Here is an 18325-nt window from a genome sequence, read left to right on the forward strand (position 1 = left end):
TGGGATAAGTAATTTGTTGGAGATATTTTTTACATATGTTTTTTTATCTCTCTTTCATTAGGAATTCATAAGCTACTGCAAACGTGAGGTTCTCATGTAACATCCAAATTCAAGACAAGTACCTTCTTTATTGGAAAATGTGATCAACATAGGAGCAGCTTGACATTTTTTTAATTAAGAAGAAAAATATACACCTAATTTGAGTTAAATAGGAACATTAAGCAAATGGATGCGTCACCACATATTCCACCTAATCAATTGAGCTGAGCTCACTTCCCTACTCATGCTGTTCTCATAGACCCAGGCCTTGTTTAGTTCACCTCCAAAACCAAAAACTTTTCAAGATTCCTTGTCATATCGAATCTTGTGGTACATGCATGAAGCATTAAATATAGATGAAAAATAAAAACTAATTGCACAGTTTGTCTGTAAATCGCGAGATGAATCTTTTAAGTCTAGTTACTTATTTGGATAGTATTTGTCAAATAAAAACAAAAATACTACAGTGCCAAAATAAAAAAAAATGGATCTAAACAAGGCCCCAATACTCTTCTCGTAAAATTCTTGTTGTCCGTCCTATTACACCAGGATCTCTCCCTCAAATAATCCGTTCTAAAACACAATGAAGCCACCAAGAAAGTTGCTATTAGGCCATCCTCAGTGAGGGTTTTATGACTCATTTTTCAACACATCCATATTTTAGAAACAGTGTAGAAGAATTTTATCCTCATGAAACTCTATCTATTCCCATAAAATTTTTTGTTCGTTTGGCTAATAAGCCATGACTGAAAGTATTGTTGGCTGATTTGTTGAGAGACAAAAACAATGCTGAATGACTGATAAGCTCAAACAAACAAAGACCACATACAATACAAAAACAATTAGATCTTAATCTCAACACGCGTACACGCAGACGCTGTCAATTAACAATTCAATGCAAAACACAACTTAAGAAGAAAAGGAGTGCAAGAGTGGCGTGGGCTTAAGAAAAGCCCCAGTGGCATCGAGCGCATCGCGCAGTCGTCCTCGGCTACCCCCGCGGCTCCGCCCCACCTCCCCTTCCGTCAGCGACCGCAACCACCAGACCACCGGTCACCACCCAATGGAGGCTGGGGAAATCGGAGGGGCCCTCCTCTTCGTCCTCGCCGCCGCCGCCGCCGTCGCGGTCGCCGTGTCCGTCGGCGCGGTCGACTTCAGCCGCCCGCTCACCGGTACACACATTCGCTGTTCCCACCCATTCTATTTCTCTCTCCCCCACCCCTCTCGCTCGGACGGCCGCGCTACAGCTCACGTGATTTGACATGCCCTGCGCGGCTGCGCCCGCCGCCCGCTGGTTTTGTCCTGCTTCGTTCCGCAGCAGGCTCGCCGCTCGACTTCCAGGGGGCGGTGTCCTGGCTCATCGGCATCCTCGATGGCACGTCCTCCGCGGCGGCGGACGTGTACGGGGCGTGGGTGGCGGTGCGGGCCGGGCTGATCGCGCCGGTGCTGCAGGTGGCGGTGTGGGCGTGCATGGTGATGTCGGTGATGCTGGTGGTGGAGGCCGTGTACAACAGCGTCGTCAGCCTCGGCGTCAAGGCCATTGGGTGGCGGCCTGAGTGGAGGTTCAAGTGGAAGCCCCTCGACGGCGCCGACGAGGAGAAGGGGAGCGCCCACTTCCCTATGGTCCTAGTCCAGATACCCATGTACAATGAGCTGGAGGTGAGAACAGACCACCACCACAAAAAAAGTCCCTAAAATCGTATTTCGTATCGGAGAATTTTAACTGTTCATCCACTGACTATTTGATGATTTGTTCTTCCTCTTGTTGCTTTGTGAGATTAAATATTATTTTGATGTGGTTTGTTATTCGGTGTGTGGTATGGGCTCTTAGGTGTACAAGCTGTCAATAGCGGCAGCATGTGGGCTGCAGTGGCCAAAGGACAGGATAATGGTTCAAGTGCTGGACGATTCCACTGACCCCTTTATCAAGGTAACCTGCAGAGCTCCTTGTTTTATGGCTGGGGATTATTCCTACAGAGCCCTTCGTTTGGTGGAGAAACTATTAATTTTGGTGCTGTTAGATCCTATCAGAACAAGTGAAACATCAAACTGGTTTGTTATAGCAGATGAATGCTCAAACTCGACCTGTTGTGGAATCAATACCAGGAGGATGATGTAGTTTTGACACGAGACTAGTAGTTTTGACACGAGACTAACTGCAATAGCCTCATAGGGGCATGCTAGTCACTCATTTGGGCCGGTTGAGTGGGTGCAGAGAGAATGTTTACATGTGAAGTGAGTACCTAGCATAAAAGATGCTCCTGCTTTTATGAGATTAGTTACATGAAAGCTACTTCAGCATTTGGCATAAAGGGAACCTGAAATGGTTGCCTCACCTGATAAAATATTTCGCAATCACAAGTCATCATCAAAGTAGGGATAAATGATCAGATATTTTGATGAGGTAAATGCAGAACTTGTAGAAGAAAACAACTCGAAGGAAGAGACGAGGCTGAGAATGAGAACAAAGGTGAATAGTCATCTGTACCATACACTCACATGGCCAACTGCAGGTCGGGCCCAGCTGTCTGGGTTTTCCTGCCGTTGTCTATTAGGTTCTAGCAGCCTTGTTTATGTAAAAATAATATTCCAGCGAAAATAGGGTTACTAGAACTGAGTAACCATACCAAAACTAACAATATCAAACACTGTGGGGTATTGGACTAACAGTATCATTAAAGTCTGTCAGCAGGACCATGGGGAGTTTGGCCCTTGATCCTTCAGGTACTGAGATCTGCACACGCAGTATGGTACAGCCACATGAGAGTAATTACTGTCTCCTGAGATTTCACGGCATCATGAGCCCCCTCTCTGGCTTTCTGTTCACTTGTCTTTGTTTATTCAGAACCATAGATCTGAGGGAACGGTTCAATGATTGGTGGGGATATTTTTCTTTGGAATGGATCTTCCTCACCTCTCAAAAAGTTTCACTTCATAATTTGGAGTACCTGTTAGATTCATGCAAATCAAGCACTGCTCCTATAAAATCCAATCTGTTTACACAACAAGAAATCAAAATTTATGATCTGTATTCAACCAAAAATCTTGCAATTTTTCATGAAGCACCATTTTCAGAACATGAAATTTCAAACAAGAATGTGAGCAAGTAAATTATATATTGAAAAAGGAAAAACGATGTCCATGCCATTCCTCTCTGGGTGGCAGTAGTAATACAAATATTGATTGATCTATAGTAATACAAATATTGATTGATCTATCTAGTTTGATTGAATTGTGTCAGCGAATGGGTTGGTTTAGGAGTACTCTTGGTTTAGTGTGATGGGGGCAGTAGTAGTTTGCAAGCACAGCTGCACAAGGAACCTTTGATGAAGTACCAATGGCCTCCCAAGCAAATAGAAGACAATCCTCTTGCCATCAGATTTATCCATTTGTGTTGACATAGCAGCTACTTGCCAACCTATCTTCAGATAGCGTACAACTAGCATTTCATTATCTGAACTGCTATCACAAGAGTTCCACCATCTTATTATCATTGTGAGTTAGATAATCGAAAATATTTTTGGGTCCAACAAAAAAAGAATATCTGATGACTGGGATTACTTGTTGCTGCAGAATTTGGTGGAGCTTGAATGTGAGCACTGGGCGAACAAAGGCGTCAATATTAAGTATGCCACAAGAACCAGCCGCAAGGGGTTCAAGGCAGGGGCTCTGAAGAAAGGAATGGAATGTGACTATGCAAGGCAAAGCGAATACATTGCCATATTTGATGCTGATTTCCAGCCTGAACCAGATTTTCTGCTCCGAACTGTCCCATTCCTTCTGCACAATCCCGAAGTTGCACTTGTTCAAGCTCGGTGGTCCTTTGGTAAGTACTGCATTTCCTGTTAGTCTTGAGCACACTTTTCCAGCTACCCGTCTATCACTAGTGCACGGGATTTAGTTATGGAATAGAAAAATACTATGGGAAATATTTCTTAAACCTCATGCCAAACTTGTCAGATATGCTCCCACATTTCAGTATATCACCACAATGGAATACTTAACCATTTTCAGATTTTTTTTCTTGTGACAAATGCACAAATAGTTCTTGCAACTAGCACAAGGAACTTGGAACAGACAATCTCACTGTTTTGGCCTCCGGATATAGACATCACCTTTCATAATGATGACATTAAAATATATTTCCATATTCTCCAATGGTTCATGATGATGCCAGAAAGGTGGTATAGAACTGTTCAAAGATAATATAACATGAAAAAGAAAATGCTAGTGCATAAGCTTCTCAAGCAATATAATATTTTATTCACTCTGATCGGTCCAATTCTTAATTGACAGAATTTTGCAGTGAATGGCACCACAAGCCTGCTGACAAGGGTACAGAAGATGTTTTACGACTACCACTTCAAAGTTGAACAAGAAGCGGGATCAGCAACCTTTGCCTTCTTCAGTTTCAATGGTACGCATCTTTTGAAAACCTCTAAAGAGTACAATTTCCCAAAAAGAGGGACAACCCCAGAATGTCGATTTCAAAACAATACAATCTTCCTAATGGCATGTCTATTCTAGGAACTGCTGGAGTGTGGCGTACCATAGCCATAAGAGATGCAGGAGGTTGGAAGGACCGAACTACAGTTGAAGACATGGACTTGGCAGTTCGAGCAACCCTAAAGGGCTGGAAATTTGTATATGTTGGGGACATTAGGGTGAGTATATTTTAACATATAACAGTGTTGGGGAAATTTGTATATTTGATTTGATGTGATCATTTGACTATGCAGACATGCTATATTTACAGGTCAAGAGTGAACTGCCGTCCACTTACAAGGCCTACTGTCGGCAGCAATTCCGGTGGTCTAGTGGTGGTGCAAACTTATTCCGTAAGATGGCAAAGGATGTTTTGTTTGCCAAGGTGAGCATATCTCCGCCCAGGTTCCCATTCTGGCAAATCATGTCTTTGGGGAAAAATCTAAAAATTAGCCCCACTTGTTCCAATAGGACATATCACTCGTCAAGAAAATCCATATGCTCTATAGCTTCTTCTTTGTGAGGAGAGTTGTAGCGCCAACGGCTGCCTGTATTCTCTTCAATGTCATAATCCCCATCTCAGTCACAGTCCCGGAGCTCTACTTACCAGTGTGGGGTGTTGCCTATATTCCCATGGTGCTTACCATAGTCACAGTTATAAGACATCCAAAGTAAGTTTCTTCGTAATTGTGAGTTCTAGAACAACATTGCTCATCTGTCCTTTCACCAGAACACAGCTAATGAACTTCAACTTGTCTTTGCAGAAATCTACACATAATGCCTTTTTGGATTTTGTTTGAGAGTGTGATGACATTGCATCGCATGAGAGCTGCAGTGACTGGACTGCTGGAATTAGAAGGGTTCAACCAGTGGACTGTGACCAAGAAGGTGGGGAATGATCTCGAGGACACTGAAGTTCCTTTGCTTCAGAAAACCCGGAAAAGGCTAAGGGACAGGTGAAAACTCGCAACTAAGGTTTTCTGGATTAGTACAAATTATGAAAGGTAGCAGACTGGGTTACATTACTGATACTGTTCTTTCTTGCAGAGTCAATTTCCTTGAGATTGGATTTTCGGTGTTTCTCTTCCTCTGTGCGTCATACAACCTGGTGTTCCATGGGACAAGAAGCTACTACTTGTATATGTACCTTCAGGGATTAGCATTTCTGTTACTAGGGCTTAACTTCACTGGCACTTGTTCTTGTTGCCAATGACAGCATGTCAAAGCTGTATGAATTGCTGATTTATAATCATTTTCTGGCATCCGTTTGTAAACGTTTCAAATGGTTTTGATCTTAGATGCATAGAAAGATGGCATTATTCTGCATGCTCTCAGTGATTTAGATCTTGTAATACAATACTGTCATCACAAAGTTACAAGGATGTGAACGTGGTGGCTGCAATTATCAGAAAGTGCTTTTATCGTGTATTGAATCGGAGGGGTATGCTGTCAAGCAAACACAAGTCCGATGCCTCGAAAAACAGGTCTGATGCTAATACAGTAACATCCGACATTTAAAAACATTTTTTAAAAAATACATTCAATGGCAATGGACGTGAATTGCATATACTCCGTTGCGGGTTACAGATCATCATCATTCAGGCACAATCGGATATATGACCTCTCAAGAAAAAAGGACTAAATACACAAGATGATTTTGGAGCTAGTGGGAATGTTTTCTGGGCTGCCACAAGAATGACTAACCTATTCATTCCTGGTTACATCAAAAAGGGCATTTCATCGAAATACAACCCTCAAACCCTTTCGACAGGGCATCCTCAACATTACAAGGGGAGTTCTGAAGACAACCTCTTGAGTTGTGTAAATGCGTCTCCTCGTGGTAATCTGAGGAGCTACTAGAAAAATGGATAACTTTGTGGGATTCCCCCACTCCATATCTAGCGTCGTGACTTTCCTTGAGTCGCTTTATTGGTGTAAGATGGACGGAGCGTGTAAAACTATCCGAGAGTTCTACATCCTCTTCATTGGACTTGAAGTGAGGACATTTCCTCTTTGATCCAGGTAGAGGATCCAGTCCTGTAACAGCAGATTCAGAATGGTGTGTAATGTCAAGTTGGCTAAAAGAAGAAATAAAAATAACAATGCTCCAAATAATACCTTTAAATGTACTTGAAATGCTACACTGTGCTTCCATCGCACTGCTGCAGTCAGTAGAGTGATAAATTCTACATTTTACAAGTGGAGACACATAAGTCAGCATACAACTAGGAAGAAACATTACTCTCCGAGACAACAAGAAGACTAAATTAGCTTATTATGAAGAACAAATTCACTAAAACTATGTAGCTAATTAGCTATTGCATAAAACAAACGTCCCAATCATTCTTTCTCTGCGGAAGCCAGGGTTTCCCCCGTGGGAAGCTTCCCATTACACGTTTAAAAGAAGAACTGACATGCAACAGTTATGGATGAATCAGCGCTCATCAGCAACTTCTGTGAGCGAGCCCCATCCTATTGTAATTTCTACAAAGCCAATCTGGTTTCTGCAGTGTTTTTTTAACTTGCTACCCCGTATAGATTGTCATTATGATTTTGAATAGACAGTAGTATGCACCAATCACACAGAGCTTTGCAAAATAAACAATTCTACAAAAAGCTAGTAAGCAAGCCACGTGTAGGCCTATATTCCTATAGAATGTTACATGAGTAAAATAGGTCTTGAGATTTTCCCAAAATCTTCCCTTGCATTATCCATTTAATGGTTATGCTTTATGTTTGACAACAGGAAGAAAATATATAAACTGAACTGCAAGAGAATATAATCATGTTGTGGCAGCAAACCTGTGCATTTGCTCCACAAAATCATCAATCAGAACAGGCCAAGCACCTGAAAGAAGACACAGGGAACAGGAACTAAGAAAATTTCTTAATTATCATAGAGCTACGCTATAAAGACAGCTGCAGCCTGCACATATAGAATTGAAAATCGATATAGTCATGTAGAAAGAATTTGTACCTCGTGGGTCATAACCTTCCAGATCTTCATTTACACATCTGCTGAAAGCTAGCAGCTGCTGCCAAGTATCCTCGGATATGTTGTGGCGTTGGTACTTCTGAGAAAGAGTATTATAGTTTTAGGCTTTTAGCTAAGAAAAAAACAGTGAAGTCTATTTATGACTGTTCATCATAGGAAAAGGGGGTGTAAGTCATGAAATAATCAAGAAAAAGAATATTAATGGTTTATTGAGGACTAAAGATTTGAACTGTTGCAAAGCAGTATTATAGTATTTCAACTCTTAGGTTTTCAGCATTTCTTCCAAACAAAAGATGCCAAATGATAACTAAAGCAACTATGCATTCTGCAATATGCTAATTAAACTATGCATCTTGCAACACAAATTTAGGTTTGACAAGAACATAAGTATTAGCCAGAATAGCACAACTGGAAACCAAGCATCTGATAATTACCACGTGCATCAATATTCAACATTTCTATTTAGTCAATAGTCATCGTGTATCAAACCATATAATTTACAGCATAAGCCAGCCTTTCAACTAGAGTGAAGTACTTATCTTCATACATATATGATATGTCTTAGTAAATGTCGGTAGAATGACAACTATAGAATATCCATGTCAATATTGCTTTTATTATTCTCTAGGGTTACTGGATAAGAATGGAGCACTAATAATAATAATTTAATAAACTATCACAAAAAACAAATATCAGAACAACACACATTTGAGTTGAATCATGGAGATGTCATATCATGGCCAAGCAGAGCGATTTCTATACCTCAACGAAGTTACACCATCGATCAAGCAAACGGAACCTTCCGTTCAGAACAATCTTCCATGCTGCCACAGCTCTCTGAATAGCTATGCAAATGAAATAGGAAACTCCTAGTTAGTGTTCTATCGGTATAAGAAGTATATACTAGGATACCAGTAGACATTGAGAATAGAGGATCTTACTGATACTCTTTTGCCCCTTTTCACGACAGATGAAGAAGACAAAATCGTAGAAGCAACTGAATAGGGTCATATCCTCCTAAAACAGAAGGCACTCAATTAACATAAGGTAGTGAAGAAGGCTCTCAATTAACATAAGGTAGTAAAGATCGACAAAAAAAATCTCAATCAGCTTGGAAAGCGTCACTCACCAAATCAATAAATGGAATGAGCTTTGGGATATCAGCAAAAATCACATCCCTGCATCAACATTAGGATGCTTAATCATGTGAAAGGCTACATAGGATGAGAAAATAAAACAGAACCAAACATGATACAAAAAAAGAATCATACATTCACATGATATGGAGGTTATGAAAGTTTATGTGATCAGGGCTGATTAAGGATGTGCGCTTGTGTGTTGTGTCTTGGCCAGGATATACGAGCGACAAGCAAATTTAAAATGCCATGATGTTTGCAACATTGAATAGCCACCATGATATTTTTTACTTCCAAGTAAAAACAGTTAAATGTCAATGTGCTGGTAACATTAACACAGGAAAATCAACTCCAAAAGATTTATATATTTACAGCAACAGAGAAAAAAGTACAACGACTATTAATATTCACATATTGTTCAATTCGCGTTTAAATCTTCGTCAAATTACACCTCAGCCAAATTCTAAACAGAGAGTAAACAAGGGTCAATAGATTTCTCTAATTCTCAGACAAGGTTTCATATTTCAACTCTACATATGCAAGCAAGAAGTAGAAAAGCATGCATCCTGTCATAAAGTTTCACCATGGTGCAGGATATATCATAATGAAAAGAACTCTCAAAGATGCAAACCTCATTCCTTCAATTCCATCTATAGCTAGTGAAAGCTCAACCAATCCCTGTCTTGTCTCCACACTTGTACCTCCTGATACGATACCTAGCAAAACAAAGGCCAAAAGAACCAATAGGTCGATATAGTGCCCCAATAAACACAATCTGAACTAACAATGTGAACACGAGAACCGTTTACTGCACATTTAACTTTTGTACTATGCACGAGGCTTGGTTCCAGTTCCTGAGAATTTTGTCTACTCTAGGTGCCAAAGAAGGATGATATGATCGAATTGCAGAAACTATCAAACGTACAGCCTCGAAGTATGAACTTTTGTGAAGGACAACATATCAGTTTGCACGAGTCGTTTCGCTAGCATCTGCCTAGCTATAACTAACACTTCTTTGAATTTTTCGTCACCCAAGAAAGCAAGAACCGATAAGAGAAGGACCCATTTTTCGTCAAGAAGTCAGACAATTGACCACCGATTAACGTTCAAGATCACTTCTTCAGTACTCGAACCCACCCATTTAGCAGAATTACCAACATGGAAACCACAAGGTTCGTCATAATTCGCAAAAAGAAAGGAAGACCAAAATCCAAAAAAGTTACCCACTAAACCAACCCCAAAAACCGCAAGCTCCAAACCCCGTAAGCGGCTACCGAAAGAACCCTGGAACGACGGATCGACCGGAACACTCGCGAGCAAGCGAATTCGACGGCGGGGAGCTCACCATAGTACTTGAGGAAGGCCTCGGCGGCGGAGGGGCAAGCGGCCGCCGCGGCCGCAAAGCCTTCGGATCCCATGGGCCAGGGCGCGGATCCGAACCAGGAAACCCTAGCCCCCCGCCGCTCGCCGCCGACGCCACAACCACCCCGAGTCCACTACCTCCTCGATCTCTTCTCACGTGAGAGCGAGCCGACACGACACGGAGGCGAGCGCGAGAAGGCAAGAAGAGCCAGAAAGGGAGATGAGAGGGAGAGAGACGTCGAGTTCGGTGGAGGGCCAGGGTGTCAGGCATCTTCTCTCCTATAATGCCGAAGTTGTCTAGTGTAGGTCCACACGTCAGTGTTTCTGTCAGCACGTTGTCACTGGACGGTTTGCCAGCGGATAAACGGGATATTTGGGCTAAATCTACTTTACTCTTTTATAATGGGCCTGTAAGAAGCAGCCTTTCTTCGGTGGGTCGGTCCATATCAAATGCCTGGATCATTACTTCACCCAATGGGCCTACATTTATGTGCCCGGCCCATCAGATAACCAACCGCCACGACCCGCATGGCCGCATAGCCCTATCCGTCTCCGTCCTCCACCTCTCCGCGGCCTTCAAGCGGAGTGTAGAAGCTGCTGTCGAGCGCCGTCGCACCGGGCGTTGACCCCGCATGTCAGTGACCCAGCAGCCGACGAAAATATCTGGGCTCTGGAACCTTCGGGAACCACCTCGCGCCTTCACCACGCGCTCCTAACCGAACCCAACGGAACATGTCAGCTACCTTGACAGCGCGCAGAAAACTTGCCCAACATGGATTTCACAGCGGTGTCCAACCGCCCGACGGGCCCCGCCTGGTTTAGAGCCCACAGATCAGAGAGACGAGGAGCCAGCTCGGGAACCTTCCAGAACCTTCACCGCGCTAACCTCCCCTGATCAATCAATCATATATATACCCGCCAATTCAAGGCACCGAAAAATCACACCAGAAACACACCCAGATTCTTTCGATTCTTTCACGGCCCCACACCTCTCTCCCTCTCTCGTGCTCCATCGATCGCTTCCTCCTCCTCCTTCCTCCCCCCATGGCCTCGGCGAACGACGAAGATCGCGCGGCGGCGGCTGGCATCCTGCGGCTACTGATGGGGATGGCGGCGGCGGCGCCCGCCTCGGCATTGCCTCGGGGCGGCGGAGGTGCCGGGGGGCCTGGCCTGGTGGTGGTGCAGCACGTCTTCCTCGACGGCGACGGGGATCTGTTCTCGGGCGGGGTCGGCGGCGGCGTGCCGCCGGCGTCGAAGGCCGCGATCGCCGCGCTGAAGGAGGTGAAGGCCGGGGAGGTCGAGGGCGGGGGCGAGCTGGGCGAGTGCGCCATCTGCCTGGACGGGGTGGAGGACGCCGGCAAGGAGATGCCGTGCGGGCACCGCTTCCACGGGGGCTGCCTGGAGCGGTGGCTCGGCGTGCACGGCAACTGCCCCGTGTGCCGCCGCGAGCTGCCGCCGGCCAAGGAGGAGGACAACGCGGCGGCGATGGAGGGCGGCGGCGAGGAGAGGCGGAGGCCCAGGGCCGCGGTCGTGGTCAGCTACCTCGTGCTCGGAGGCGAGCGTGGTGGGGAGGCGCAGGCGCAGGCGCAGCAGGAGCCGGGGCCGGAGAGAGAGGAGCCGTGGAACATTAGGATAGAGGACGTGGATTAGGATTAGGAGATACTATATGGTTAGGCCTCTAAAATCGCTTTCCAATTGGTTCACTGATTGGTTTGATGGTGGAGGTGGTTTGTGCATATATACTAGTAGTGCGATGAGTGTTGGCCATGGAGAAGGAAAAATGTGAATATTTCAAGATGTCGAAGACGTTGTACAACGGAAGTTCAATTTGTTGATCAATGCTAAATACGCGTTTTCGAAAATGAGAAGCAGTTTCTTCTTCTGTTGTTTTGATGTGCAATTCTCGCAAATTTCATCATGCTCTGTGTAGTACTGTGTTGTTTCTATGGCTTCCGAGTTGCTTTTTCCAAACAAAAAAAGCGTCGAATTTGCTCTGTGTATTCTGCTGCTCTATGGCTTCCAGATTTGCTTCCAAGCAAAAGCTAAGAGCGTGTGCCCTCAATCTACAGTTCGGCCTAAATCAGGAGTCTGGATTTCTGGAACCGACGGGAGCAACACGGGCTTCTAGTTCCTATACAGATAGTCAGATACCAATAGAATCCAACTATCCAAAGCGTAATTTGCTACTGGTACCCCCCTCCGTTTCCAGAATGTAGTATATCTTACCTTGGGCCTTGTTTAGTTCTTTGCCGAAATTTTTTCGGACACCGTAGCACTTTCCTTTGTTTGTGTTAATTATTATCCAATTATAGACTAACTAGACTTAAAAGATTCGTCTCGTAAATTTTGACCAAACTGTACAATTAGTTTTTAATTTCGTTTATATTTAATACTTCATGCATGCGTCTAAAGATTCGATGTGACGGAGAATCTTGAAAAGTTTTTGTATTTTGGGTGGAAGTAAACAATGCCTTGGTAATTACTCCCTCCGTCCCTAAAAGAATCAATTCCTAGGATCCGTACCAGTCAAACTTTTTAAAGTTTGACTAACTTTATAGAAAAGAGTAACAACATATATAATATAAAATACACATTATATGAAAATATATTTTATGATGAATCTAATAATACTAATTTGATACTATAAATCTTAACATTTTTTTTCTAGAAATTTGGTCAAAGTTTAAAAAGTTTGACTTAGGACAACTCTAGAAATTACGGAGGGAGTATGCTAACAATGGACAGCCGTATGTGTGTTGCACGCAATTCAATTAGGCCAGTGTCAATGGTCCGTTTCAATGCACTGTTTCCAAAACAAATCTGCTGACAGAGCATGAATGAAATAAACAATGAAACAACCTCCACAATGCATGAGTTTTACTTTGATGTTTCCTAGGCTGGGCAAAATATTTAATTACTGCAAAATGATTGGATCACATGCAAGATGGTGAAACGATTTAGTCCTCAGTGGGGATTTCGTCCTGTTTCACCGCGTGGGAAACAACGCCAGTGGAGTTTCACCATGGTGAAACTACTTCCTTCTCTCTCCTCATCGTTTCATGCAAAAAGTGCAGTTTTGCTAACATGACGTTCTAATAAATGTGCATGACATTGTAGTGAAACCCCAGTGAGACTAGGGATGCAATTTCATCACTAAAATTAACACATTTGGGAATCGAACTACATGTATTATAGCTGCACGTAAATTATACTTTTAACTCGTATAACGAGACATGGAAGACATGAGGATAATTTGAGAAGAAAAAAAAGGATGATAGAAATGAATTAAAGGTTTTTTTTGAAAAAAGTTTCAAAGAAAAAATAGGAGGAAAGAACTGAACTAAAGATAATTTTTTTTGGGAAAAAGGGTTCAGAGCAACGATTCACCTTTTAATAGCAATAGAGATAGAAATATTTTTATGATAAAAATAATTATCATAATCTAATAATAGTCAACCCATATCATATATTTAGAGATATTTGTATTTTTCTTGGACAGAGGAAATATTTGAAGGCAAAGCACATTGCAAAAGTTTTTTTACAAGACTGAACATATTCAGGCCTTGTTTAGTTCACCCAAAAACCAAAAAATTTTCAAGATTTCCCGTCACATCGAATCTTTCGACATATGCATGAAGCATTAAATATAGACAAAAATAAAAACTAATTGCACAGTTTATCTACAAAATCGCGAGATGGATCTTTTGATCCTAGTTAGTCCATGATTGGACAATATTTGTCACAAACAAACGAAAGTGCTACAGTAGCGAAATTTAAAAAATCTTTTCGCATCTAAACAAGGCCTCAGAGAAGAGGAAGTCATATTCAGGCCTCCTTTGGATTGCAGTAATGATAAAACACAGAAAAAGTATAAAACATAGGAATAGAGTATGAATGCTAGTGCAAAACAGATGAATAGAAAACATAGGAATTTTTCATGGATGTGTTTGGATAGGCAAAGGGGAAACACGGACAATGGATTTTCAGTCATTGCCTCTGTGCTGCCGAGAGGATCCACTCCATTGAGCATTTTCTCATGCATCTTGCTGTGTTAAGGTCTGCTATGATCAGGTTCTAATGGAGGTCTAAAAATTCAGCAACCCTCCCCATCCTATCGAGGGATGTGACGTGCTCAGCATATATAAGCGCGCGCACACAAAAGAAATGCAGGTCTGTGGATCTTATTATCTCGGCCTCTACAGTGATACAACTCTTAACTGAAGAACTGCCTGTGGCCTTCAGGGCTGCACTGCACCCAACAACAGTCCAACTTGGCCGGGCCTAGGACCGCAACACCTCAACAACAGCTTCTGGTTCTTTTGCGTCGTGCTGCACTTTCTGACGTCCGGGGGGGCTGGGCACCACATGCCTCTTTCGGTGGGCCGGCTTTGACATGGGCTGAAGCAAACTCGCCCTCCAACCAACTCTTTAGCCCTCCTAAGCTCGAGCATCAGGCACCCGTTACGGTGAAGGCTACGTAGAAACGATTTCTGCTTCCACAGGGAAAAAAAATGATCTGTTTCGTAGGGACATCAAACAGTAGAGACAGACACTGAGGTCGGGTCGTGTCTAACTACATTCAAAAGGACACTATTGCAGGCAATCAAGGAAGAGCTCAAGGCGCTGGGATAGCAACCACCATGCGGTCACAAATTTCTTCCCTTGCAGGTACACAAGATGAAGATGCGCATGCTTAGATAACTTGGCCCCAAAATGAGTTCAGGCTGGGATTGCCCAGTCGTTGAACCATTTGCAGGCTTCCTATATTGCTTCCTAGAATCTAGGAATCTTCATATTTGACCACATGCTTCACTGCAAATTCTTCATCAAAGCCCAGGTCCACCAAATGACTTATGTCCTTATGGCTGAGGCGGCTGGCTTTGCAATTTCCATTAGCTGCTTCAATCATCTCCTCACTCCACATATCTGAGGCCTCGTTCCTCACTGATAGCCAAGTCCTCGTCAACTTCTTCAATGGCAGTGACCTTGGCTCACCTCCCCACTAGGAAATCAAACCTTTCACTCAAAGGTTCCTGAGACTTCAAGTTCTGAAGATCACGAGGACCTCCAATGCTACAGCCCATGCAGCCATGCTCTAGGTACTCAGGCTTTTAGACATACTGATGATCATTGTAATCAATCTAGTGCAATCTGTACCAATGTGAATCATGCATGCAGCTTGCTGCTGATAATAAAGGTTGTTTCTTGTAAAAAAACTGAAGAACTGATCGAAGGGTTTAAGGTCTGAATACCTGTCTTTTCAGGGAATTTTCAGAAGCTTTTGTTCATACAATTCTTACTCTACAGCTAATCAGCGTGTCACAGAACAGACAGCGTAGAAATTCAGGCTGCACAGGTACACTACATGTATATTTACACTTGCAGGTCCCTACTACGATTTTCAAGGCGTTAGCCGATCTATGATTAGCTTGAATTTGTTCCAGGCCAAAAGACCCAGATTAGCTTGAAATCTCTGTGCACAATCTTCAGGGTTCAGTAGTTGTCTCTGTCTTTGTCGTCATGGGCCCGGTGCTTTGGGAGTGTGACGATCGTTCGGGCCTGAGCCTGGGTAGTCAGTTATCTGCAGAGCCATCCTTCCAAACATCTCTTCAACCACCGCGTTGCTTCTCCAGTTATCCTGCAATATTTTGTGCACGACAGGTAACATCAAGGCCCGTTTGTAATGTACTGTAGAAATTAGGAACCCTATACAGATTTTTTTTTTAAAAAAAACAGAGAAACAAGGTCTAAGAAATGGCTCACACAAGCGCACACACACACGGGCTTCTCTGAACGTTTGGAGTAAGACTCTAAAGAGGGCCTAAATCATGAACATGGTTTTACTCTTTCAACTTTCAATCATGCTCAGAAAATGGTTTACTTTGTACCATGACATCATTGTTTGACCTAACTGTTTTTTTAGTACGTAACCTGTAGTTTTGACAGAAAGATCAATGCACAAATGATCACCTCGAATCAAATCACCTTCTTTCAGATATATAACTCAACTATGCACTCACATGTAATAGCTTCAGACATCTAGCCCTGAACCATGCATGTGTCGTTAACTTCTGCTCTTAGCCACACTATACAAAGGCACAAATAATTTCTCCAGGCCATATTTTGTTCAAAAAAGAAGAAGAAAAAAGATCCGACTTTGAACAAAAAATATATATATATATGCCGCTACCTCTTAAGGCTTTTTATCTGTACTACGGACTCCTGCATCTAGATAGTCAAGTACCTGTACCTCTGCTGAAACTTGCGCACCCTCTAACGCCGGAGCCTCACCGATCCTCGCTCTGAAGCCCCCTGCGCCGTCCACAACAAAATCACCACAGCTGCAGTTCAGATCTCCAGAACATCTAGTACGTAGCGAGATTAACACACATGAAAGGAAGAGAGGACAAATAGTTCGGGGCCAAAAGGTTACTTGTGAAACGAGCGGCTTGAGCGGGCGCGACGACGAGGAGAAAGATCAGAGCGAGCAGGATCACCAGCAGCCGGCGGGCCGCCTGCAGCCTTGCCATGCCTTTGCCTTCTTCTTCCACGTCGACACAGCAGGAGCCAGGAGCGTATCTGACCCTTGGCTGTAGGAGGCGGCGAGGTTAAATAGCTGCGACGACCGGCGAGGCCATGGCGTGCGTGTCCGGCTGTCCGCTCCGCCCCGCCCTCTTGCGTCTTCGTAGAGTCCACAGCTAATCATGGAGCACTGGAAGAAAAAACACGCGGAGAGAAAAACAAGTCATTTTCTGACGCCCACCACCAACGCAATTGGCCGCCTACCTAACACGGCTTTGTGTCCACCACCACTGACCAGTGATCGCTGCACTGCTGGTGGTGCTGCAGAAGATAAGAGAGTCCCAGCCCTAGCTGCTAGCAGTGGTACTGGTAGTACGTCTGGTAGATCGATGACCTTGCCGCACGGGGCACGGCTCCAAGCAAGGGTAGCGTCCCAAGATCTCTCCATCTGCTGACGTGCTGATGGGCACCCTAGCTAGCTAGCTACGTTCTGCTTTGCCGTGGGTCAGACTCACATCACACATCCTTCTTTCTTATCTGGTGTTTTTGTTACATCTAACAGCTTTCTATATGTGTCATCTTTATTCTTTAGAGTGACTGGCACGACTTGCTTACTACCACTGCTACTACTATCGTCCCTGGTAAAGCGTTGTAGTCTGTGGACGAATGAAACAGACTGTAATTAATGACTCGGAGAAATTTTGTGGTCAGAAGCGTCATGCTGATTGCTGGTATATTAGCAGATGCCGTCTTTCCTTTTCAGCTCTCGCCACTGTCGATCTCTTATGTTATGCGCGACACGACTGCATGGGCACGAATGAGAGATAGCTGAAAACGGCTGGTGGCCACTAGGATGAAGGCAGATGTACCCATAAGGTCAACCGCGTTCATCATGCGGTTTGGTTTCTGAAAAAAACGAATCAAGTTGATGTACTAGTAAGCTGGAGTTGCTTCATTCTGACCCTTGGGTACCTGAACGAGTGGTTCAAAATCAAACAGGCACTGCGCTAATTAATTGCTGAATCATGTGTGGATTCTGCACATAATAAATCACCTTTTTTTGTGAGTATGCAGTTTTCTGAGGGAAGAGTGAATCGCGTCAACTTTCAGGTGCAGGATCAGTGAGTGTTTGGAGTACATGCGAGCAATGCCATGTTGGGGTAATTAGGCAGCATGATGGACTTCACAGGATGCAGAGATGATTGTTCCATGCATTATATCGCTCCGGTGCTAATATGCATAGCGTTGGAGTAATAGTTGTACATGTCGCTAGACCTTTAGATTTGCTTATAACCTGAATTCCTGAAACTCATAGGTGCGTTAATGCCATATTGGGATTTTCGAAGTGGATTGATGTCCTACGAAAAAGAGGATAGCAGCCACCGACGTCTACCGATGAGAACATGTTAAAAAAAAAAACATTTCGCCGCTCTGAGATTTCAACCCACTTTGTTTCCACGTGTTTTAGGTCCGATTCAGAGATGATAATTTCACATGATTTGTTACATGAAATTTCTAGCCTAGTTACTAGTGACGAATTGCAAGTTGCAAACTTTGCCACTCTTGAGCATATCCATTGCAGCATATTGCGACGAACGTCGGGACTTCGACAAGCAAGCAGAGTCTAGCGTCGCGAGTTCTGACTTACGTGAGCAGAGTTTAGCGTCAGGAGCTCCGACTTACATCGGGAGTTCCGACTTCCGACGCCCGATCAAGGTCACAGCGCAACACGTAGGGAGTTTCGACTCACGTTGGGATTTTCGACATCAAAAGTAAAAAAAACTAT

General features: G+C 43.7%; 3 protein-coding genes across 5 annotated transcripts; 2 read left to right on the forward strand and 1 right to left on the reverse strand.

The window, feature by feature from the left end:
- LOC8063516 (probable mannan synthase 7) lies at positions 976–5945 on the forward strand. 2 transcript variants are annotated; one of them, XM_002461027.2, is made up of 10 exons: positions 976–1211; positions 1358–1698; positions 1871–1969; positions 3613–3865; positions 4346–4456; positions 4567–4703; positions 4796–4909; positions 4996–5195; positions 5289–5480; positions 5572–5945. In XM_002461027.2, the coding sequence occupies exons 1-10, from the start codon at positions 1103–1105 to the stop codon at positions 5735–5737; spliced, it is 1722 nt and encodes a 573-aa protein (XP_002461072.1). In that variant the 5' UTR covers positions 976–1102; the 3' UTR covers positions 5738–5945. The 2 variants fall into 2 exon arrangements, with proteins under 2 accessions (XP_002461072.1, XP_021308674.1); XM_021452999.1 differs by having other exon boundaries at positions 1361–1698; positions 5572–5866.
- Positions 6038–10272, reverse strand: LOC110432493 (defective in cullin neddylation protein 1). Of its 2 annotated transcripts, none has more exons than XM_021453001.1 (9): positions 10001–10272; positions 9287–9371; positions 8649–8697; positions 8461–8536; positions 8282–8364; positions 7502–7595; positions 7327–7372; positions 6643–6710; positions 6038–6561 (listed from the first exon to the last, which is right to left on the reverse strand). In XM_021453001.1, the coding sequence occupies exons 1-9, from the start codon at positions 10071–10073 to the stop codon at positions 6248–6250; spliced, it is 888 nt and encodes a 295-aa protein (XP_021308676.1). In that variant the 5' UTR covers positions 10074–10272; the 3' UTR covers positions 6038–6247. The 2 variants fall into 2 exon arrangements, with proteins under 2 accessions (XP_021308676.1, XP_021308675.1); XM_021453000.1 differs by having other exon boundaries at positions 7502–7598; positions 10001–10271.
- On the forward strand, positions 10831–11899 carry LOC8079365 (E3 ubiquitin-protein ligase RING1-like). Its single transcript, XM_002461028.2, has one exon. It carries the CDS (start codon positions 11062–11064, stop codon positions 11665–11667), a length of 606 nt encoding a protein of 201 aa, XP_002461073.1. The 5' UTR covers positions 10831–11061; the 3' UTR covers positions 11668–11899.

Source organism: Sorghum bicolor, chromosome 2, assembly GCF_000003195.3.
Source record: "Sorghum bicolor cultivar BTx623 chromosome 2, Sorghum_bicolor_NCBIv3, whole genome shotgun sequence".
In the NCBI taxonomy this organism is placed as follows: Eukaryota; Viridiplantae; Streptophyta; class Magnoliopsida; order Poales; family Poaceae; genus Sorghum; species Sorghum bicolor.

Coding starts and splice junctions, on each gene's coding strand:
- LOC8079365 (XM_002461028.2), top strand. CDS start 11,062: ATGGCCTCGGCGAACGACGAAGATCGCGCGGCGGCGGCTGGCATCCTG.
- LOC110432493 (XM_021453000.1), bottom strand. CDS start 10,073: ATGGGATCCGAAGGCTTTGCGGCCGCGGCGGCCGCTTGCCCCTCCGCC. Junction 9,372..10,000: donor GGCCTTCCTCAAGTACTATG/GTGAGCTCCCCG, acceptor TTGTTTTGCTAG/GTATCGTATCAGGAGGTACA. Junction 6,711..7,326: donor TTTGTGGAGCAAATGCACAG/GTTTGCTGCCAC, acceptor TGTAAAATGTAG/AATTTATCACTCTACTGACT.
- LOC8063516 (XM_002461027.2), top strand. CDS start 1,103: ATGGAGGCTGGGGAAATCGGAGGGGCCCTCCTCTTCGTCCTCGCCGCC. Junction 1,970..3,612: donor CCACTGACCCCTTTATCAAG/GTAACCTGCAGA, acceptor TTGTTGCTGCAG/AATTTGGTGGAGCTTGAATG. Junction 5,481..5,571: donor CGGAAAAGGCTAAGGGACAG/GTGAAAACTCGC, acceptor TCTTTCTTGCAG/AGTCAATTTCCTTGAGATTG.